The 25,040-nt window shown below is 33.9% G+C and overlaps 1 protein-coding gene across 3 annotated transcripts; it reads left to right on the top strand.

Annotated features, from left to right (window-relative positions):
* The first annotated feature begins 9,510 nt into the window (after window positions 1-9,510).
* LOC148619838 (uncharacterized) lies at window positions 9,511-22,810 on the top strand. Of its 3 annotated transcripts, none has more exons than XM_088580169.1 (6): window positions 9,558-9,669; window positions 14,654-14,894; window positions 16,632-16,949; window positions 17,230-17,262; window positions 17,878-17,953; window positions 18,390-22,810. In XM_088580169.1, exons 2-6 carry the CDS (start codon window positions 14,807-14,809, stop codon window positions 19,726-19,728), a joined length of 1,854 nt encoding a protein of 617 aa, XP_088436295.1. In that variant the 5' UTR covers window positions 9,558-9,669; window positions 14,654-14,806; the 3' UTR covers window positions 19,729-22,810. The 3 variants fall into 3 exon arrangements, with proteins under 3 accessions (XP_088436296.1, XP_088436295.1, XP_088436297.1); XM_088580171.1 differs by lacking the exon at window positions 14,654-14,894 and adding an exon at window positions 14,959-14,985 and having other exon boundaries at window positions 9,564-9,669; XM_088580170.1 differs by lacking the exon at window positions 14,654-14,894 and having other exon boundaries at window positions 9,511-9,669.
* The last annotated feature ends 2,230 nt before the right edge of the window (window positions 22,811-25,040 follow it).

Raw genomic sequence — 25,040 nt, forward strand, 5'->3', positions numbered from 1 at the left:
ACTCATTTATAAATGGTAAGATAAAGAATATTTCCGTAAACATATATATATAGGTATGAGAACATTTCTGTTACTCACTACTGTTCGGACAATTTAATTTGTGCATTGGTTTACGATAGCATTGTCATATTCGACTAGTATCGTACTCATCTACATTTTATTTCCCATGAAATGATAGGAATTTTCGTCAGTATCATCGCTCTTTATCTAAGTGTGTTCTATGGATTCATACATCTTGACTAAAATTATCATACGTATATGTATCTTTTTCAACGGCTGATGCTGCAAACTATTAGGTAGTTTTTGTAGTAGTGTCATATAGTTTTATAAATAGGGATATTTGACCACTAATTGCATCCCTGTTCTTTCATTTTCAGTATTGTACATCGAAATTTGCCTATTTAGTACTCGACGATAATGCAAATCCTGTCTACATGAACTGTACTGACCGATTCTTTCTAATGCTCTTAGTTTTGTTTACAGTTCTTTAATATGTTCTGAACTACCTTTCAGTAACCGCTAGCGATCTATAGGTGGACATATCATTTCTATCCATATGTTGTATGTTGCGGTATTCCATTGAGACAGTTGGATGCATATTATTGGTTCATTTTTTAGTTGTTTCAGAGACCTTCTGGTGATCTCTGAAAGCATTTACTATTTTATATTTAGAATATATGCTAATGCATTTGTTACGTTAACCATATCCGTTCTTTTTTTCCAATTGTTTCATTTTTATCTTCCTGTACATAGTAAAGTTTCGTGAAAATAAAGAAACATGCTATATGTAGAATACTGTATAAAGAAGCGATTAGCAGAGTTTTCAGGAACATAATAATTGCCATCTTAACATCTTGATTGCAATTATCTTGACAATTAATGTCCTAGCAGATATATTTCTCGGTATTAGATTTGTTGCATTATCATTTTAACTTTTAATATATGATCCGGTGTACTAGTTTATTTCATTTTCCATCAGATAATGTGTTTGGTAATTTCTAAATGTTTGAATGCATTCACAAAGATGACATTTTATCAAAACAAATTCTACTTGAAACACAAGCAGAACTCGATAGTTACATTTTAAAACTTTGTTTATCGCTTCTTTATACAGTATTTTACATATAGCATGTTTCATTCATTCACGAAACTTATTACTACTGTCGTATTTTCCTAACAACAGAAGTGTAAACATCAAATTTTAAAATAAATGTACAGATTTACTAGAATAGATTTTTTCCGAAAATACAAATATGCTGTAGCCCAAGTATCTATTGCAGTGCAAGCAAGCAATAATTTGTGACAAATTGCTAGTTTTAAATATTACATGTTTATTGGTGTTGGTGTTTAGCTTGATCATAACATAACATATGTCAATTCATTTAAATTTAAAGAAATTGCATTTTTTTTTTTAGAAAATTAATGGTAGCTTGCACTTCATAATATATAAAAAAACGGGACTATATAAATTTCAGACTTCAAATCTTGTTTTTGACAGCTGTATATTTATTCTAAAACATGTTGTTGACAATTGTGTTGTTAATGTTATGTAGAAGTTTTAGAATATTTTGTCCTAAGTTTGACTTGTACTTGTGTGTTTAATACATATCAAGACGCATTTCAGTGCTAAATTCAATGCATTATGAAAACTATGAATGAAAACATTTCACTAAAGAATGATTGTTTGATTGATTGTTGGGGTTTAACGCCCGAGCAGCAATATTTCAGCTATATTCAGGCGATGAACATGAAGTGGATGATAAAATGAACATGAAATGATGATGTGAATAATGGAATGTAACACACGGATAATGAGGAAATAGGGAGAGGTGAGTAGGGTCGGGCAATTTAGCCTCCTGTGGCGGAGCATAAAGGTTCCTACTCCGAGAGAATACCACAGCAGGGTTCTTCAACGTGCGAGGAACGTGGCATCTTTCCCAACACAGTGCACCACTATGGCTTGCGGTAAGGTTTTCTGTATTATAGCCTGACGATCCAGCATGTAGCATGCCAGGGGTACCCCATTCCACCACCTGGGGCACGCAACCCAGTTACTCTGTAGGCAGAACGCCCTTACCCCAGGCCATGGTTCTGAGCACTATTTAGTTGCCGCTTACGATCAGCTTAGCGCTGCTGCTGGCTTATTGTTTTGACACCCGAACCCGCACGATATCAAGTAAAAATAAACCTTATATTTAATTCATTAATTATCACAATTATTTATGAGGAAATCTTTTTCACTCTTATTAGCTATTCTGGCCATATGACATGTGAGCTATTGCCATCACTTGGTGTGCGTCGTCGTCGTTAACTTTTTTTCCAAAATCCTCTACGCATGAACTACCAGACAGAATTCGATGAAAGTAAGTAGGATTGTTCCTTAGAATATCCTACACAAACTGACTGTCCGCGTTTAAAAAAAAACGTGGCAGACTTAAACCCTGTTAGGGTTATAGAAATGTCGACCAGTTAAAAGCATGATTAAATCTATTCGTGGTCAAATTTTGGTGAAAATCTGTTGACCTATGTTGGAGTCATTGCTGTTTTTGGATGTTAATTATTGATTGATTGATTAATCTGACCATTTCTATGTGATTACTTTTTACTTCGCCTGGGAATCTACTGAACAGAATTCAATCAAAATTAGACTGTTTCGTACGGTATTCTGCACAAAATGGCCGTTTTATATCACATACGTCACTGGAAAAGAGAAGATATAATGCATACAGTAGACCACTAATTCCAGAGGGCCTGGGTGTTTACCTTTAAGTTGATATCAAGTTTTATGGGCAAAGTTAAGCTTATCTTTATTAGAGTTGTTTAAGTGTAACAACTGTTAGTCCGTAAAGAAATCTCGAACAATCTAAGTGTTCAACGGTTTGATTGATACTGTTGGGTATATTCTATTTAAACCGTATCACCCGACATCCATTCTAGAGTTTGTTGTATCACCCGAAATCCATTCTAGAGTTTGTTGTTTACATCTCTGTAGATAGAGATCTCTTCACAAACAATGAACATTGTGCCAAGTTTGCCTATATTGTCTCTGTATATCCAAGGTGGTCTAATTCGTAGTTGGTATTTTAGTGTCATTAAGGGCCTATTTTGTTTCCAAATCATAAGAATAAACGATTAAAATGTTTTACTTGGGCTCACTTACTAGGTAGCGTTTACGACGCGTTGGATGTCTACCATGGATTGAAGATCCAGTGGTTTTGAAGCTGTCATGCTACCGTCATCTGTGACAGTTGGGACGCTAAAAACAATTTAACATCATATAAATATAGCTTTTCGAGAAGGGTGTATGCAAAACTAAATCAAACGCCTTCTTGACATTGATGGTGTACAGAAAAATGATTTGTGGGTCGCTCCAGTCATCAGTTCATTACGATGAGATGATAAAAATAGAGAAGGTCCTCGAATAAAACCTATCTGCATTCGGTTCTGAAATCCAGGTTACGATGAAGCTAATACAATTATTGCCGCTATATCGAATAATTATGTTCAAGGGAGCAAGTTTGTTAACAGCGTTGTCTAGCTTCAGCTTTTGGGTCGTCTATATAATAAGTCTGTCAATATTTTAATATATATAACTATTTGCACTCGATTAGTTGGGTATCTAATCTACTTGCTCATTATGTGTTTCATCAGAGTCCTTGCATTCTAGATTCACAATAATGAGGTCCAACCTACAAGAACTTGTTCTTTCGACGTTGACAGCTAAAATTGTGTTTGAACTAGAGATTGAGCTTTTTTGTCGTTTGATCAGTGAAAAAAACACTAGAAGTTGAGAATCGTTCTCATTTGTTAGCAATATCTCATTTAAAAAGGTGTTATTCCTGAAGATGTTAGCAGTTGTCTCCGTTCAGGTCGTAGTTTTTTTCATATTGAGTTTCAGGGTAATGTCGTTTATACTTGGCCTTCTTGCACATTTCCGGTCCCAGAAAACTTTTTTCTGAAGTGTGCTGAGTCCTACCAGCGCTTATTCTATGACCTTTTGGTGTTTTAACTTTTCTTTTTGGTGGACATACATTATGTTGCCGACTTAGACAAAATCTCCATACTTCGAGATCGGAGGAAACAGTAGCATCAGTTTTAATAATTTCTTGAATAACATTAAATTGTGATTCTACTTACCATTGATATTTGTCTATGCCAGTTTTATCCAATCGAATTATATGCTATTTCATTTATATTCCGTTGTATTTCTCGAGTGTGTAACAATCTGATGTTAAGTTTACTATAGAGTCATGCGACGAGGTATTCAGTGATTCTCTCAATATAGTCTTGTATCCATATATAAGCTTCCAGTTTGAGAAATTATGGTTTAATCAATCTGTGAACTGTCCTTGGAACAGGTAGATGTTGACAATGGAGCGGCTGCGACGTTTGATGTTTGTGTTATCAAAACTGCCGTACCATTGGAGTTAATGGTATTGATGCTCATTCGTTACTTGTCCTAGAAGTTGACGTCATATCTGTATATTGAAGATCGTCATTTGACTGGCGTTGGTTTCTATTTCCTGAATTGATTGAAATTGTTAGAGTCACTAAATAAATTGGTTTGTAACTTTATAAAGTAAATCTCAAGCTGGTGTAGCCTTTCTCTAGAAACCATGTTAAATTTCTGTTTTCGGAGAATCAGATCAGCCTCAAGGTTTGCTATTTTCGTATGATTTTGTTTGAAAAGATTGTTCTTAGACTTGAATCTAATCTTTTAAGTGGTTAATTTCATGCAGTAATACGTTTTTCTCTGCATTTTCTGGTGAAATTTTTGGTTTATTAAATAAGACATACATTCGAGAAAGTTAAGAGGTTTTAAGATATCTTGTTCTTTGCTTTGCTATGGCCAGTATAATTTCTAGAGTCAATGTGAACTGTGGAATAATTTGTTCGATCCCCATTGACGTTGTGTATTTGCGGGATAGAGTTTACTTTACTCTTATTATGATTTATAATTGGTTTTTGTGACAGTTTTTTTTAGATTGATAATAAAACCAAATCTTCACTACACAGTTTTATAGACCTGACAGACATCTTTCAATTATTACGCCACGTACAAATGTTTCATGACCTGTAGGTTGTATCATCCAGGCATTGAGTATTAAAAGTTTAGTATTGGGTTTAAATCACACTCGCTAGTGTTATCATTTAGAATGGCGAGCTGAGAAGAAAGTATTGTTTTTGTTACTGTTGCACAACATTTGACGCTGAGTATCAGCTTCGTCTTTGTTTAAGTATCCATGACAACATGTTTTGATTTCTTTGATTATATCTTTCAAAATTCAGGTGTGTTTTCTAGGTTACTATCGTTACTATCTCAGACAAATAGAGTTGCACAAATAATGAAGTTTTTCTTTCATGTCTTTGGATGATTTGGTGTGATATTAATTTACAAGAAACAGTTGAAATTATTATCTTGTATGGATATGAAGTCATAAACGAGTGACCACCTTTTTCCGCACATTTAACATTTTTGAGTAATACTAGAGTACATCTATCTGAATTTTTCATATGAAGCAGCGGAGATCAAAATTATGATTTGCACTTAACTTCTATATCTACATTTATCCTATCTGTACCATCCTTCTAATTTGAAATAAATGACTTTCACATTTCCCATCTTCGTCGAATCTGGTGAAAACTAGCGTCAGGTTTTTTTCTAGAAAATACTAAGAAGTTTTCTTTTTGTTCTCTTCAGTAAAATGCGATCTTCCAATCAACTTTTTGTTGTTATATTCATGGGATGATGATGTACAAAATGTATAACCGTGGTTAAATTTTCGTGAAAATATGTTAACCCATGTTGGAGTTATTGTCTTTTTTGGACTTTGTTTTGCTAAATTTTATGCTATTATTTTCAAAACTATTCTCCTACGAATCTACTGAACAGAATTTGGTAGTTGGTAGGATTGTTCCTTAGGGTATCTTGCACAAAATGACTGTTGAATTTTTTTATCGGTAGAAAACATGACCGCAGTTTTTTTACCTATTTCTCCAAATAAAGTTAGGTTAAGCCAAATTCTGACAGCGGTAAAAGTGTTCAGCATGATGAGATCTATATGTGATCACATTTTGTGGAAATCCGTAAACCCATGTTTGAGTGTTGCCGTTTTTATAAAATGACTGCTATGAATTTTTCATCTAAAAAAATGACTATTTTGACAAAGAATATAGCTAATCAATCCAGGTGAGGGATTCAGGCCGTTCAGAGCTTTTAGTTATTTATCAGTTAATTGATTTATTATCCTGAAAATAAACCTTATCTCGGTGAATTAAGTATACACCTTCAAAAAGATAGGATCCGCACTCAATTTCACCACTATTTAAGAGATCACATTTGAAGGGCACAGATATAATGGATGTGAAAATTCTTGGACACAAACTTAAGTAGTAATGGAACAAATTAACACTGCTGGTGTTACTTCTTGAAACACGTATGATTTAAGTGTAACCATTGGGTAAATATCACTGGTGGACTTAAAGTCACCGTAGGTATTCCAAACACAATAGTCAGACTCGAATTGTATCATACGTATTAAAATTTCCAGTGTAACAAAATTTCAAAATACTTAAAACACCGCGGATTCGTTCCTTGTATTACACTTGGTAGAACTTCTTGGTGGTGGATGTGGCTTCCTATTTTAACAGTTTTGGTTTTGAGTACATTTTTTATACAATTAACTGATGAGTGGCTACTCCTCCTTGATACAACCTATCGAAATTTGCAATATGTATGATCGGTATTTTTGTACTTTCGACAAAACCAGTAGGTCTTCTTTCTCTATTGAAGCCAACCCAAAAAGTGTTCACTAAACAGCAGAATGAATTTTCGCACCAATGATGACTGATGAGTAAACATAACTGTCGAAAATCCCTTACCTGAACTTAAAACAGAATAGCACAATAAGACATGTCACTGACTAATCTAACAACAAATTTATAACATAGAAAAAATTTTAATACAAATATTTGAATGTTAAATCAGCTGATACCAAATTGTATTAACTTTTAGAAAATATATATATAAATATATATAATATCATAACGTAAATAACACAAAATAATAGGAAACATTAGAATATTATGAAGTTTGATGATACCAACCATTGGCGGCAACCGCCAATCTAAAGTAGCCGCCCTCTTTGTTAGCATCATGCAAAAATTGAAAAATGTGATATACCCCAAAAAAGGCTACATATTTTTATTTTTGTAATTAAGTTGTTTTATGGGTCCATATTGTGAAATGTGTAAAATTATTCATTTATATATGCCTTCTCTTAAGAGATAATCAACATTGAAATTCAAATAGATTTTATTGTATTTGAGTGTCATTTACAGAGTTATCGCCCTTATTTTTTAAATCTATAGTGCATTCTATATAATTTTTATCTCCTATGAAGATGGGTTATATGAAAAACCACATGTTACTTCCTGTTTACTATGACATTTTAAACATTTTAAACAAAATATCAAAAATAAAGTTTTGTAGGCTATCCAACCAGGAATCACATTTTGCATGATTCTTATGAAGGTGATATTTAATAAAAAAAAAACAAATTTCATGTATATCGTACAACGATAAAACAATCACAAAACACACTGTCACCACTCCACCTTTCCAATATCTCATTCATCACTCTGCTCTTTTGATATGTCATCTACCACTCTACCGTATACAGTAATGATATAATTATACTCCTTTTACTTGTACATAGTATACATATATATCATATATTTAGATTAAAAATATAACTTTTTTGTATATGTATTATAAGTGTTTCAACTCTATATCGTCTACTCTATATCGCATACCCTACATCACATGCACCCCTAGACCTACATATGTATATCGCATACCCTATATTGCACCCCCATACATAATGCATTTGAAGTAAAGTTAAAATATAAGATAAAATGAACATGACATGTCAAAATCTGTATCGCATGTGGTATCATTCCTCAACCTATATAACCGCGCGGGCCGATGGCCCTTCGGGTAATATAGGAGTCTCGGGTTGATACCATATGCGATACAGATATAGTAATATTCAGTATTAATTTTTTTAGCTCCTTACTTATATCAGCCAGTCTAAATAACATTGATATATGGACCACTATGAAATTTATAGACGTCTCGCTTTACGCTTCGGTCCAGTTTTTTTCTGTGAAGTTTATGAAGTAAGAACTCTGAAGTAACTCTGAAGTATGAAGAAAGAACATCGCTGAAGTATTCACTTAAAACTCTGAGGTATGAAGTAAGAACTCTGAAGTATTAGGTAAAAACTCTAAAATGACTCTGAAGTAACTATTACGTATGAAGTCAGAACTCAGAAGTATGCAGTAAGAACTCTGAAGTATGAAAATACCTATCCCTTTCCGTATTAATGAAAACTTATGGTTAAATGCATCATGAGAAAGATGTAGCCCACCCAAACTTTAGTTCGAAATATTACGTTATGAATTTGTTACTGTTCTAATATTAGGAAAATTTGAGTTGCCTATTTCCCAAAGGTCTTGAATAAACCCTTGGTTTGTCCCACTCTGTAACTTTGTAGAAAAATTCCCGTCGAATTTCAGGAAATGAACGACAGAAAGACAAAAAACAAAATCAATAAACAATGGAAAAAAATACTAAACGAAACATATCAAGTACATCAAAAGGAAGTCAGCAATGAATTTCAATTGATTTGTCTTAAGTAACTCAAATATGCGAAAAGGTATTTAAACAGGTATGGGATAAAAATAGAATGGCCCGAGATGTATATATCACCGACTTAAGTAGCTGTCTTTGTAAGAATCATGCAAAATCTGAAAAATGTGATACACTCCAGAAAAGGCTACATATTTTTATTTTTGTAATTAAGTTGTTTTATGGGTCTATACTATGAAATGTGTAAGTATTAATTCAAATCTGCCTGCTCTTAGGAGATTATCAACATTGAAAATCCAACAGATTTTATTGTATTTGAATGTCATTTAAACAATTATCTCCCTTAATTTTGAAATCTACAGTGCATTCTATATAATTTTTATCTCCTAAGAACACGGGTTATATGAAAGGCTGAATGTAGATTTCCGTTTACTATTGCAATTCAAACATAATATCAAAAATAATAATATGTAGGCTTTTTACCCATGAATCACATTTTGCATGATTCTTAGCTGGAGTACTACTTAATTCATAAAAAAATTCAAATTAACATTCATACAAACCAAATTAACCATGAAAGGAGAAAATATTATACATGCACCTGCTTCAAATAGATAGAAACAAAATTTTCCTCCTTTTTACTACATGCATGTGAATTGATATGGTCTTATCTACCCAACTGAACCCAGAATTTTATAATCTATATCGATGTCAACACCAAACAAGTCACAATCTTAGACAATTGTTAGTGTTAAAGGAACATTCTTCCCATTTAGATATAGTTTCCAAAAATCTCTAAATATAATGTCCAGACCCCTATCTCTATCGTAAATCTTATATCAATACAAAGTAAAGTGTACACAGAGTGGTTCTTGGGTAACTATATCGATGTGTAAATACCTTCATAAAAGGGGAACTAAATACGTTAAATAATGTTAAGTTACTTCCTTATTCTATTATTGTGATATGGAAGATGGAAGCTATACACTTATGTTTAATATTTCTTCTAAAATGGGGTAAGTCTGTAATTGAATAAACTGGGGGATTAGGATTTATGAATTATCAGTTTAAAAGAAAACATATACCAAACGGGATATGAAGAGCAAATAAGATATATATATATATTCGGGGCAAATGAGGAAAAGGGGTAATTTTTATTATCTTGTCTAGAAAAGGAAGTTGTAACTGTTTAAGATAAAGGGGTGAGGAAAATTGATAAGATGATTTTGAAAATAACATCCGTGCAGCTGTTGAATCGTTGAAACTGATGTTCATCAGACATAAACCTTTCCGGCCTCCAAAGAAGTGAACGTTTTTAGTATTTCTCAAAACATTGCTTCATGGCGATTTTTCTCTTTTTTTCATATTCCTATGAACTAAACGGCATTTTTTAATAGTTTTACTAGTTTTGCATACTTTCTGCTTTAACTGTATGCAAAAGTCACGGCCTGAACACCAAAAATTTGACTGATTTGTACCAAATATAACCAAAAACCTCTCAAAATCATATATCTTCCATGATAACCAAACACCACTCTAAACCCCTTTTTCTTGAAAAACTAAAACCCCAAATTCTCTTTTAATCGTAATCCATACCCCGAAAAAGTCTTGCCTTTGCCAAGCCACTAAACTCAGACTCTAGCTGAGATAAACAAATACCGTGAACATACTTTTTTTCATTAGCATAAATATTTTCGTAAATTCATGGAGTCCTTAATTCATGAACTGAAGTATTGGTAACAAAAGTTTTTGAAAATTTAAATTCTTTGGTAGACAAAAACCAAGAACACCACGAAAAATGGTACGCCAAGAAAAAAGTATATCTCGAGTTATAACCGATAATTCTGTCTAAACGAAGGCGGATCATGGACTGGCGCTTCCAGTGCATGACTTCCCGTTTTTTATAGAAAAATAAGATGTTGAAATGAAAGAAAATCACTGAATCGTGATGGTGCACACCTATCTTTGGTCGATCGGCGTAAATTCATTGACCCAACTTGAAATATTTGCATTCATGTAAAATTGATCTCAATTAAATTAAAACCCCTCTAAATGACAAGCCCTTATAAACATGAAGCATCGTGCTCCAAATGTTTACCAGAGAATATAACAACTAATTGTACCTACATGTATATCAATCATGTCTTTAGTTCCCTTATAACAGTTGTTTATGCCTTATCCTGTAAACAACGTGTCGTTCTGTACAAGTTGTACTATACATTTTTGTGTACATGTTAGACGTGTTTAGTTGCGTGATATTGTTTCCACAGTGGCCAGATTTTAAAAGGGGTTTTAATCAAGACAAAGTAATTTAACCCCGCAACATGTTTTCCGCCTGTACCAGCTAGGTCAGGAATGAATTTTTGGCCTCTGTATGTCTTGTTTCGTTTTCACCTCTAGTTTTTTTTTCATGTAACTTGAGTATATATAGACAACTCTTCCGACGTACCTATGTATAGTGATGTTTTGGGGCCAACTGAAGCCTGCCCTGTGGTATGAGGGTTCCTCGTACCAATGGGTGGCCTTGGGCTGACATTTTCATCCCGGTTCGGTTGTTGTCTCTTTGATTTATTCACCATACCTATTCTCGTTATATACACTATATACAAACATTTAAACATCATGACTACCCAACAAGAACATACTTATCAATAATGTGTAAATGTTGAGCAAAAAAGTTATTTAAATATGTAATATTTGCATGACTTTGTAAGTATTGTAATAAAATTAACAAAACGTATGTCAGCGGTCATTTTAAATTCTTAGGTATCAGTCACCGTAAACATCTGGCGTGTAATGGGGAAGATTTTTGAGATCACATAGGTCGCTGTGAGCTATCACAGTTATACTACTAGAGCCAGTTCTTCTGACAGTTCTGGCAGGGCTGGCGCTACGAGAACAGTTCTACTAGTAGAACCGGTTTTGCGAGAACTGTCAGATTAGCTGGCTCTAGATCTGTACGAGAATGGTTCTAAATTTGTCATACATGTAGAACTTTTCTTTTGACAGTTCTAGGACAGTTTTGTGAGAGGTAAGATATAATCTCATCTGTATCGCCAGATTTATATCTTACATACAGTTTTTTTGGATCTAATGAATTGATTCGTTTGATCTTTTGTGTTTTTTATTACAAACGTTTATTTCATTAGAAATTAACTAATGAACCCTCAATTTCTTAAGAAATTTCATTTTCGAAATTCCGTTTTGTAAGGAAATTTTTTTTTTTGATATATTTTTTTTTTAAATTGAGTTACTTTGAAGTGCTAAATTGTGTAAAATAAGTCGGAACACTTCCTCTTCCATTAGCATAAATCTGTGATGATGAGAATTAATCACTTGAGAAGGGGTTAAAAAGATGGAATAAAAAAAACCCAAACATTTGGTATAAAATGGAAACGGGTTGACTGTCCTCTCGTTTTCTCAGTGGAGTTTGGTTATTTGAAAACTTGGAAAGCCTGTTGCACTGCATTCTCAGATAGCCCAAACTAAATCACATCGAGAGGCAGGGTTGACAACCAATTATTGACCTGCAAACTATCAAAAGTTAAAGAAAAAATACTAGAAAAAAATGAACAAAACTTACTGATTGTTATCCCATTTCCCCACCCTCTCCTCTCCCCCCTTCCTAGAAACCATATAGGAAAGTCATTCAGCTGGAAAAACATAAGTAGGAGGTGGTAACTTAATACCACTGCTACATGTATATACCTTTTGCTTTTAAAGCGATACATTGTAAGCTACGGACTCTGAAACCTTCAGACTAATGAACCTTCGAATTAATAAACATTCGGACTATAAAGCCGCCCCCGTCCATCTAACAGGAAAAGTTTACCCTGTGTACATACCGAAGAATACATGTAGATACATTGTAGTTCTATAATAGTAAAAGTTAAAACCTAATGAAATGTTTATTCCAAAAATTAGGCCGGATTTCAGTTCTGTTGTTCATTAGATTCATGATTTGGCCTATAGAGACGTACAAATAGCAGTTTCGTGCGTTAGCTTGCACGTACAAACTCCTAATAAATTTTCAATAAGGAGACGCACCATTTTCTAAGGCTCTGATTGTCATTTCGAATTGTACATATAAATTTTGTTTTATTGCTCAACCCAAAACCTGTCAATTTCAATTGTTCAGTTTTCATGATTATTGGTTGCAGCTATTAACAAGTCGCAAGTGTTTTATGTCAAGAATGATTATGTAATATAGTTTACTTTGAAATGATACAACATATTCTGTTTAAGGAAGCATGTAAACAATTTTTATACGCCCATTTGTTGATAAACTGTAGAAATACTGAAGCCCAACTTACCTAGCCGACCAGTTTATTTTAACTATAAATTGAATACAGTGTAATTTCAAATTCCATTACTTTTTTTGTAAATGATAACGGTTAACCAAAATAGCTCTTATTTCGTAAAAGGTAAGAATATGCAGATACATGTACATGTTGACTGTGACCGGACACTGATACATTCTGAATTTTAGATTAGGGGTAGTAGAAGAAAATAATACCATGAAAACTCATCAGTTTTCATTAGAAAGCATTAAAAAAGAACTTGGTAGCATTTGAAACCTTGATTTCTAGGAGATAACATGAGCACTTGATTGCAAAGTGAGAACACTTTTAAAAAATGCTCGACTATCCAACTGGAGTTGCATCCGAAATATTACTGTACAATATGGGTCAAATGCAATTAGTCTAACTTGAGTCTACCTGCAGGTTCCTTTTTTTAATTGAAACATGTGTACATACACACGTATGTAGATTGTGACAACTATGGGTTCTCGGGACAATTTTCCAAGAGACAGGAAAGCTCCTTTCATCGGGTTTTAAATAATTGAGTTTGTAGTACCAAAAGTGTTTTTAGATATTTAGAGTAGTATTTTTTAAATATGCCCCGTGATTCCAGTTCGGTGTTAAGGAGGCAGACCTAAGGTAAGGGACATAACTCTTGAAATCAATGACTTGTTTGTCCGTATCAATTTCAATTTCACCAAAGCCTTTCAAGCTTTCATTTGAAACAGAATGAAATCCGTACCAATCTTCTTTACCGGCTTCCTTATAAGGAGAAAAGTTTGTATCTTAAGTAAAGCATATATTATACTACGGATGAATAATAATTACGGAAGTTTAATTGTCGATAACCGTGAAATTAAGTACCTTTAGAAAACTTGACACTTGACCCCTCTAGATAACAAATTCTTCGTTTAGTTTAATGCAATTCTAATGCATTATAATATATAATTTAAAACAGAAATCTTGTGACAACCAGCTGGAGATATTTGGGTGATATACATGTACTTACTCATTTAACCCTTTTATTTCCTCCGGGGACGGGGGTCATAGGCCGCCAACAAATTGTCCTGAGCTGTTCTCTTTAGCTCATTCAAAATCTTTCACATTTTTATACCGTATAGCGGTTAATTTCAGCGGATCCAAAATTTCGCGACTCTAGATTGATCTCTCCGGGTGTAGCAATGTCGTACACTACTTCTCTTCGTTTTTCCTTGAGGATTCCATGTAAGGGCTTGTCATGTAACATTTGTTAATGAGCTACCCACCTTCCACGACTTTAAAAAAAATCCTTGGTGTATAGGTATAAAAAATGTTTCGTAGTTTCCCATACTTTCTTGTTGCTGATGGTATTTGGCCGATAGACCTAGCTGTAGGATACGCCTGAAAAAAAGAGTTTATGAAACTCAGTACCCATTTTTACTGTTGCAACTGTACATGTAGACATCTGTATCTCTGTACCATACAATAATACTGTCCTTACATTACTGTTGAATACTCTTATCTTCGTGTTGGGATCCTGAACTTTTCGTATTCTTGCTTTCATACCCCCACCTTTCCCTCCCTTCTGATCAACTATGCTTCCTGCATTTGTAAAGTTTTGAGAGATACGAAGAATACGAAACAGTGGCTAAACACCATCAGCACATTGGAGCTACTGGGAATTACTAAACGAACGTCTGTAGACCAAAAACTTTTACAGAAACATTGGCGGTGAATAAGCCACACATTAAGGAAGCCACCAACAACTATTATATGGAAGGTCATAACACGGAATTCGTAAGGAAAAAGGAAGAGATTCAGGCCTTTCAACACCTGGAGATTACAATCTAGAAGCAGTTTTGAAAAAACAATAATGGACCGAGAAAGAACTGGAATGAACAGCTTAGGGCAAGGTCATATAGGGAGAGCTTGTTGGTGGTCTTGTAGCACATTGATAAGCGGTAATTTGCCCTTAAAAGTAACGTTTCTATATTTATCTATTTATTTTGAAGTTTTTTATTGCAGTTACAGCTTGTTAGAATATTTATAAAGGTATGGAACTCACATGCACACACTTCCTTTGTAAGAATAGAATGCTTTGCACATAACAAGTTAAGAGTGGTATGGACTATGATAGATATTTCTTATCCTTTATTTTAGATTTGAACCTTTTCAGTTTAAGCACCAGTTGACAAAGTTACAAACAGTATGCCAATGTGCCTTTGTTACTGAAATACATTTTATTGTATAGCAATATAACTTTCCCATAGAAAGCAATGCAACGTCAGCGTGCAATAAATTTCCATATTGCACTAGTTCAAATATAGTTAAAATTTGTGACGTTATCCGTGACAAACGTTAATTTTAAACAAGACTAAATTATTATATTGCCGTACAATAAAAGGGTCATTGCATAAATACTGGGGAATATTATTTTTCGTAGAATGTACGTTGCACTCGTAAACTCGTGCGATATAAAATAATACTCTGGATAATATTCCCCAGTATTCATACAATAACCCTAAAATCACTCGATTTCACTTTCTATGTATACCTAGACGACGATAGTACGTAATGCTATATATATTATACGAGTTTTATTAACCCATACCAACCCTGTGAGCTTGCTCGAGGGTGGGGTTACATGGGACGAGGGTTAGTACGGACGGATGTATATGGAAAAATCCTTATATTATTTTTCTATTGCGCATATTTATTTCAAACTAATGAAGAACATCATGTATGGTGTGTTAAGGATTTATGCAAGGATGATATCAGCTCACTGGGCTGTAATGGATGAGTAAAGTTTTAGTCTGTATCATGTCACAGAAAACAAATCATTTTACTAATCATTAAAATTATGATTAATCACACGAGCTTCGATGAATGCACCATCGCAATTCGTTTGTTATATTATGAAATGCATTGTTTGTTAGAAATTTCGATTATGTTTCATTGCTACTTAAATTCGCTTGGTACAAATACATGTACTAATGCATATCAACTTACATGTACAGTACAGTGGTGGATGCAGAAAGACACCTGGGGGAGCCCCAGTGAATTCCTTTTTTGATATATAATTAATCAACATTTTCGACATTATAAGGGTGTCCCACTTCTGATCCGCCTTTCGTCGAGTACTACTGTTTTAAACACCCAAGTAGAAGAACGAAGCCATGCTGTAAAGAGTTTTAATTCGCTGTTTTAAAGTACAATGCTTATGATCTAATTAAATTCAGGCATACAAGTAGTAATTATTCCTTCAATCACTGCATGCAGGATCTAAAAACACCCAATTCCACTTCCTGTTTACATCGCAGTATCTGATATAGTTTTCTTCCCCTTCTTTAACGCTCGGAATATTATTGCAGACTAATTTTCTCTAAGACAACACAGTTTTGTGTATGATTAACAAACACAAACCATAAAAATAAACATTAACATTTCTAACAGAGAATCAAACTATAAAAACAGATGATGAAATGGGTTCTACGAAAGTGGAAATAAATAAAATGATGATAACTTGTTGTTCTTCAATAAAAAAAAAAGACTTTTCTATAAATATTATTTTTATAATGTTAGAAAGGAAAACGGAAATAGGAAACAACTTGAGTTCCGAAAGAAAATATTGTAACCTTCCAAACATCTGACATCTTATTATAAAGCGATCTTTTCTGATTATGTATGATATCGTTTAGGAGTAGCCTTTACGACGATAACAACGACAGATCAGGTGAGCGACAATTATACATCGACGACATCTGATTTTCGATCTACACAACCTTGGTCATCGACATTTTTGATATCAAAGTCGACAACAAATGTATTAACGGTAAATACCACAACCGACACCACGACGCAACCAGTAATGAGCTATACAGGACCAACAGTAACGTCGCCTCTAAGTGGAACTCCTGACCTTACTGAAAATTCTACAACCATGACAACCAGCACAAATGATACAACAACAAATGATTCGAGCATGTCGTTCCAACTGAATACTACGTTAGGACAAGGTATGTGTACTTATGCTTTGTTTAAGTCTACCCAATCGATGCTATTGTTTCGAGATGATTCAGAATATTGGTAATTTTGAAAGGTATTTTACTGTTTAAAATGTTTGAAATCGAATGAAAATAGTTGTTGGTCGAAAAAGTTGGAAAAATCTGTTCTTATAACATAAGCCACCTTTCAGTGAAAAACCCACGTTTTGGCTTGAAAAAAGATAAAACAATGTATTGCTTTCAAAAGTATTTTTAACTTTGAAATATAATTACTATACTGGTTTATTTTCAGTTGTAAAAGGTGATGGATTATCACCCGAGCAAAGTAAGTTCATCTACACTTACAATTAACATGTACAATATGAAAAGTTATTCCGAAGAAAAGTCTAAAATGTTGTGAGAAAATTACAGTGTATACAATTACAATTTGTTTTGTTTTCATTTCGATTAAAACGTAAACTGCTATACACTGTTGCAGTAGAGTAACTAAAACCATGATTATAGTATTTTGAATTGTTATGTCGGGTGTCTTCCTTCACGGTACAACGATTGTGCATACTAGCATCGTGTACATTCTTCCGCAAGTGTATGATTGCATCAACGAGCAATTAATGTACGTCTTTTTTGCCCTCGGTATTCACAAATATCTTGTAGAAATTTAAAAGTCGAGTGAGTGAGGGGATTTTAACGTCCTTGACTACCCTGTCTGGTCTTGCACAGACGGACATCTTAAAAAGTCGACCACAAAGCGCGCACATTATATCCAAACTCAACCTTGATCAAACCATTCTTAATTAACCAATCATATTCACGTCTGAGAATATTTATTTTAAATTCACAATGGTCTTTGGAATCTTAGTAAACAAAATCAAATTAATAGCTCCCTCGATCTGAACTCTAACGTTAAATTCTGACGTAGCTTCTCTGCCTATATCTTCAGTAGGTATAATAATTGGATCTGTTTCCGGTGTATTGGTGGTGTTGATCGTCATCATCGTATTGTGTATCAGACTCAGGTAGGTACATTTATACACTTAGTTCTTGGTCTTGTTGTGTATACTAAAGGCACTGTTTGTTCTGCTTCGGGTGTATGTCCTGTCATGAGCATGTAAAATCGGTCATTTCCGCTACACTAAAACGAGAAAGACTGAGTATTAAATTCTGATTTCATCATGTTGAGTATCAGATTAGGGATGGTATTTGTAGCAGTAATAGTACTTGTATCTACCGGCATGTATTCTACGCTTGGATTCTACGGTATCCAACATTTAACACGGCAAATGAAAATGTACAATTAAACTATTTAACCAATTTCTGTATATGCATTTTGTAAAAATGTGTATATATACATATCAACCATTACAAAAACCTAAACAAATTCATTTTTTTCAAGTATAAAAAGAAAAGCAAAATGTTTGCACAATATCCAACATTTTCATTTTTCATTTTAAGATCAAAACCTAAATCCTTACTTGAAAAACGACAACCAGTCGAGAGCTGGCCATATACGGGAGACACGTGCCTTTCTATCGACAAAGGTGAAAAACACGGGGAAACACAATCTGATGGAAACCAGAACTATTGTGATGACGACAAGGAAATATCCCTTATGGATAGAAAAGGCAGTAATAAGAACATCACAATAGAATCTGATGACAAGGAGAGGAAACCAAGAGTTGTAAATGATGATGCGAAGTCATTGTCCCAAAATGGCAATATGAAAGCAGTTTCAAATAAAATACCGGTATTCTCAAATTATCAGGAAATTGATGAAGAAATGTTTCTCAAGAATAGACAGAATAGTATGAAGAGCGGAAAATCCACAGAGGAAAAACAGGCAGTAGAATCAATGCCCGAGGTTGAAAATACGAAACATGAATTGAAACCATTGTCCTCGAATTATCAGGAGATTGATGAGGAAATGTTCATGAAAAATAGAAAGTTGAGTGAGAAGAGCGTCAAATCTAACAAAGAAGAAACAGAGACACGTTTAATGATTGAAAATAAAGACACGAAGACCGTACCAGACTCAACACTCACAGAACATGCAAAAAATAACCAATCTATTGAACTCGTCCAAACAGAAGCTGATGAGCTAAATATGCAAAAGGGTACAGCGGAACAAGCAGCGGAACCAATCTATGCACAATCAATGAAAAAGACATCTAAAAGAAAACATCCAGTTTCTATGAATACTGAAGCTATGAAGAACATACTGGAGGAGTGTGAAAAATATCTGGAAGATTGTTGTACGGATATTAGGACAGATGACGTTTATACGAATGAATTTTCTTCAATAGGAGCAGAAGAATTAGACAATATATATGAAGATGCCGAATCCGTCGACGGCGAAAATATTGACAATAAGAACGAAACAACACCTAAAAAGAAAAAGACAGAGGAAATGGCTGTTGCTGATGATCATTATGATATGACGGATTTCGACAATTCTGAAATGGGGGGATTATTTAATCATTCTGGATTACTTCACGTATTAAAACCAGAAGACGACGATGATATTTATGATAATAAGGAAGTTGATAATTTAGAATCTATTAAGGGTAAAGTAGATGAAGACTATACCTACGATTGTGCTATGAGTTCACTAACACATGATAAACCTTCCGATATTTATGACTCTACTTTAGAGAGCGATTATGATCTTACAGAACATGAAAACGGGAAGAGAAGGTTCATTATCGTTTCAAAGGATGAAAATTATGATCACTGTATATTACCCGAAGAACGAGAAGACTACGATTTTGTCGAGTTACAAGAAGACAAGAAATAAGTTCAGAAAGACCTGTTTAAACCAAACCAAGATTAGTTTGGAAACCTTTTCAGCTTGTGTGGAGGCCGAGATGTTAATTATATACTGGCCTAATTTGGACAGTTTTTATTCACCAACTAGTTTGGAAAATTCAGTCAAGTGACGAATAGTACACTCCTGATTCATAACCAAATACCACGTGTGTATAACCATCATCTGTAAACATTTATTCTCTGCAATGAAACCTGCCTAAATCGAACCCTGAATAATCCTAGTCGTCTAACTAGAATCTTTTTAAAGTCGCTTGATATCAATTTAAATAAACTTGTGACCTGGTAGACGGGACACCTGTATAAACCGAACCAATTTTAAAGTCTACGAGGATTCAGTTCTCAGTCTAACTTGTACCGTTTTCATTAGATAAGTTAGTATGCATTTTAAACAAAAGGTTACGTTTAAACCGGCTTCCTTCCTAAGCCCTAAAGGGTTTAGGTACACGTACAAGCCAAACGTAATCGGTACTATACTCGTCATACAAAAATTAAGAAAAACATTGTTTTACTAGTGGAAATATCTGAGTAGCTACGATTTGAATCATTTATTTCATTAGGGAGCAAATGTTTAAAATTTTAGGTGTCAAAAAAATGAAAATAGTTTCTCCTTTTCTACAGCCAAAAAGTATACATGGTGTATACATGGTGTATACATGTATATGTATGACAAAAACTTGCGTTGTGACGGTTATTCATCTGATAAAAAGCCTTATTAGTGCGAGGACAGTAAGTAAACAAACATCCCCTTATATGATTGAATTTTCACAACCAAGCATTATTCTTTATTAACATAAAATAAGCTCATTTCATCGTTTGGGACGGGAAATCTTCCGACGAAAGCGAACAACAAAAATGCAATGTGTTAATCAAAAGATTTTGAAATGCTGATTGAGACGAAAAGAGGTGTGGTAACTTAATATAATTTTACATACTTATGTGTGCCCCTTCATTCTCTAAATTAAGGCTCCTTTAATCCAACCTTGATAAAGTATCTTTCAAAAGCTCCCCTTAATGAGGTAGACCTAAGGGAAGGGAAGTAACCCTTGAAATCAGCGATATGTTTTTGTTGACAATATTTTAATTTGGCTTCTTATGTTGACCGATCGTTAATTGCTGTTTCCACTTTTTGTTTCATATTCGATTTTTACTGATATTATTTTAAAGCTGTTGTGAGAATTGTTGCATTTGTACTATACTCTGTATTATGTTTACACGTTTTTGTATGTCTTGTCAAACATTCGCTTTTAGTTATTATTGGTGCGTTTTTATTAATTTTTTTATAACTTTGTGTATTTCGTCACAAAGTGACATTATTAATGAAATTGTTCACGTGATATGTATTCCTTAAATTAAAAACATTTTAGACCCATAATATAACACATATGCACTTGCACTCACTTAGCTGGAAACATAGGTGTGGGAGTTAAAATCAAAGACTGAAGTATTCAAAGTCGCAAATCGTAAAAAAGATCACTGTCACTGATTTTGGCATACTTTCAACATCCAAAATAGTACAAATGCGATATGCTCTAAAATCGGAGGACTCCTGCAAAAGTCTTGATATAATTGCGTACTCTTTCGTAACCGTTATGATCCGAATGGCTATATATAGATATCGATGTACTGATATTAGGGTTTGTAAGTCTCGTTCTAGTTTCAGTTTCCCTTCCGGAATTTCCGTTGTAGAACGTATTGAAATCAGAGACTGATATGCATTTTAGTGTGTACTTCCGGGAAATTCAAACGCTGCTTCATAATGCAAAATCTTCTATTTTATGCTGTTCTAAACATTTTTATCTCTTAAACTTGATAATTGTCGTTTTTAATCAGTATTTTTACCCAAAAAATGTTACTTCGCTTTTAATATTGAACTCACTGCTATGTTAATGACGAATCTCCATACATTTGAATGGTAGACTAGGACCCATTCTTACGAAACCACGGAGTCACGTGACGAGACTTACATACCCTATTGTAATGAACGCCTGTGTTTGAATCGGAAACTGGGTAATATTACATAAATTCAATGCTAACCGATCATTTTATCTTTTAATAACTAAACTTCCCGTTCTAATGGAAGCAAAAAAAACACGCATAGACATGTGTATGATTTGTTTTTAAAAAGGTACGTTGTAGCGATCTCTGGGTCGCTTATGATATTGACAGAGAACCAGTTTATGAACCAGATTTAAGCAGTTGGCAATGAATATTCATAAATATCAGGGCGTGCTAATGCATATGACCTATAAAGTCTTGTTACTAGCCTTGAGCAGTACCTGAATCGGAAACAGGGTAATGTTCAAAGCTCACTGATCATTTCATGTAAACTTCCCGTTCTCATTCAAGCAAGAAATATAAGTAGAACACACCTGTATGATGTTTAAGGGGTGCATTTTAATCTGGTATGAATCTAGAACTATAACATAGTGGCGGTGAACACGGCGAAGATCTGGATTATGTGGCATATAACTACACATTATTGCAAATCATATGCGAGTATAAATACAGAAATTACGAGTGCAAGAATTCGCTAACACTATTAGCGACTTAACAATAGTCCATCATTTAATCGACAGACAATGTATGCACGTGTGCTATTAGTGTCAATTTCATACATAAGAGTTCAAATGCTTCCCATTTTCCGCATTTTGGTGCGGGTCGGTATTTTTACGTGTGCAATTTTCTCAATGTCCTTCGGGTCTTAAAAGTAATATGTTTTTATCCACCTCTCGTTACAGTCGCTTTCGACTTTATTTATAATTATGTTGCGCACGCATGCGTTGCGTTGACTATGTATGTCTCAATGTGTATGATTGTTTCAAATCACTGATTGAACTGTTCTGTACCATGTTTGGACGTAAGAAATGCATGACTGTGTGTCAAAGTATATCTTAAATCAGGAAGTCAAGAAAAATAATAACAAAAGCAAATAAAACATACAGACTTTAGAAATGTGATTCCTATTACAAAATATGTGCAACGTATTATTATTTTATGTATAACTTCTTTCAATACAGCATGCACATGAATAAAACGTATGCACACATCCACTCGAATCGCAATTATTTTATTTTATGGACACTATCATGCATTTATTTAGTGCATCATTCAAAGTGATCTAGATCCTTAAACCTTAAATGGTAAAAAAATCTCGGTATTCACAACTTCTCTTCTAAGTTCGTTGCAAATCGGACGAATGGTTGGCTTGAAGTCAGGGTGATCTTTCTGAGTGGGTATATATATATATGTTTACGAGAGGACTGTTGCTTCTGTGAGCTAGCACACTAAACATTCCACTCATTTGTCGAAAAAAGTAGGGTCTGGTCGGTTATATATAGCCTCCGTAAGGAGGTAAGTTTATGTTACAATAGTACATAAAAAAGGCGATATCAAATATTCAAAACTGCTTGTAGAAAAATGGTTGTGAAGTTCTAATATTTATTTGATTGCCTATTATGTTAACATGTAGTAATATGGAATAAAGCGATATTTATAAAGACATGTATATAATTAAATGAAAAAGAAAAAAATGAATAAGTTTGCGTATATAGGCCGACTTACGTCAGACAATAACATACAAATCAAGTACTTTCATACATTTCTGACTGCCACAAGACATAAGCGTTAGTCTTAATTTTATGTCTCCCATAGTGTCGCACTTAAGTCGATGGGTCTTTCACATTTTTCACGATTGATTTCCGCTTTGACACACAGGAAAATTCGTCTTGTGAAAAGTTTATCAGGGAACTCAGTCACATCATATTCTTGAACGATTTTCATGATATCAGGTAGTAACCGAAAAGTTTGTTTCGTACATTTTTGGCGAAGTAGTAACATTCTCCTAGATAGATGGATATCTTTCGGTATTAAATAGAGCAGCAGTTCACAGACATATAAACTTTTGCTGTAGCATGCAAAATAATAATAGTTGATATAGTGTTTTGCTGCATGTAACCGGATTTTGTAAATAGTCTAATGACTGACATACAAACTGTCAAATATTTTTCTTTTTGTGAGTACAGAAACTTAGTTTCAAACAAAACTAAGAACGATAACTCTAAAAGTTTTGCAAAGTGCTAATTTTATGTACAATTGTTATAAATTTTAGAGCAACACCCAAATAAAAAACTATGACTGGTTATGTGGTTTGTAACTGATTCTGAATAAGAAATAATAGTGAATTCGTGCTTGTCTTTTAGTTTATAAAGTTTCAAAAGAGTTCTGTATACAGCAGCAAGTAATATAACGAAGTTTTATGCATAGAGAATAGTTACAAATACCTCGGGCTAATAGTTTATAATGTGCCTTAAAGTTTGCTGGGCTTCCAATTTCATCAAGTAGCAGTCTTTATAAATATCAGACAGGAGGTGATACGTGCATGTCAAAAACCCACCGAATTCACTTTTCTAAAGGCCAATTGAGCTTACCCCATCACTTGACGTCCCTCCTCGTCGTCGTCGTCGTGCACAAATTTTCAAGTCTTCTTCTCTAAATCTACTTGACCGACATGACGTAAACTTGGCATGATTGTTCCGTAGGGTGTTCTGCACAAAATGACCATTGGATTTTTTATCCGTGAAAAAAAAACATGGCCACCGTTACTAAAATAGAACAAGGGGTCTGACGGCAGTTTTTTTTGTAAATAACTCAAAAACCGTTGCCTTAAGCAAATTTTGGCACGGCTAATGTTGTTCAGCATCATTGTACGGACCTGTGCCGAAATTTTCAAAAAATATTTGTCAACTAATGTAGGAGGTACGGCCCCTGAAACAGTTTTTTTTTGCATTTTTAGTAAGAACAAGTTTGAAAATCTTCTTCACAAACCCCACTGCACAGAAGTCAATGAAAGTTCGCGTATTTGTTCCTTAGGGTATCTCACACAAAATGACTGTTGGGATTTTTGATTTGTGAAAAAAAAGAAAACATGCCCGCCGTTAATTTAAATAAAACATAGGGCTTAGTTTTTTTTTGTTTTTTTTTTTTGCAAATAACTCAAAAACCGTTGCTTGTAGCAAACGTTTGTCACGTGTAAATTGTCCGCATCATTAAACGGACCTATGCCGAAATTTTCAAAACCATTCGTAGACTGATGTAGGAGTTCGGGTCCTTGAAACAGTTTGTTTGTTTGTTTTTGTTTTTGTTTTTTGTTTTTTGTTTTTTTTGTTTTTTTGTTTTTTCACATGTACAACTTTGAAAATGGTTCAAATATATCTCACATGTTTTGATTTTTTTTCTCATTTCAGCTCTAGTAGTAAGAAAACTGGGAAAAAATACGTCTTG

The sequence above is a fragment of the Perna viridis genome, chromosome 4, assembly GCF_037379345.1.
Source record: "Perna viridis isolate PV_CMFRI_1.1 ecotype Kerala chromosome 4, ASM3737934v1, whole genome shotgun sequence".
Lineage (NCBI taxonomy): Eukaryota > Metazoa > Mollusca > Bivalvia > Mytilida > Mytilidae > Perna > Perna viridis.

What these genes read in the sequence shown, in the direction of transcription:
- LOC148619838 (XM_088580169.1), top strand. Translation starts at nt 14,807, where the DNA reads ATGGACCGAGAAAGAACTGGAATGAACAGCTTAGGGCAAGGTCATATA. An exon ending in TTGTAGCACATTGATAAGCG is followed by an intron (nt 14,895 to 16,631) that starts GTAATTTGCCCT and finishes GATATCGTTTAG; the next exon opens with GAGTAGCCTTTACGACGATA. An exon ending in GTATTGTGTATCAGACTCAG is followed by an intron (nt 17,954 to 18,389) that starts GTAGGTACATTT and finishes TTTCATTTTAAG; the next exon opens with ATCAAAACCTAAATCCTTAC.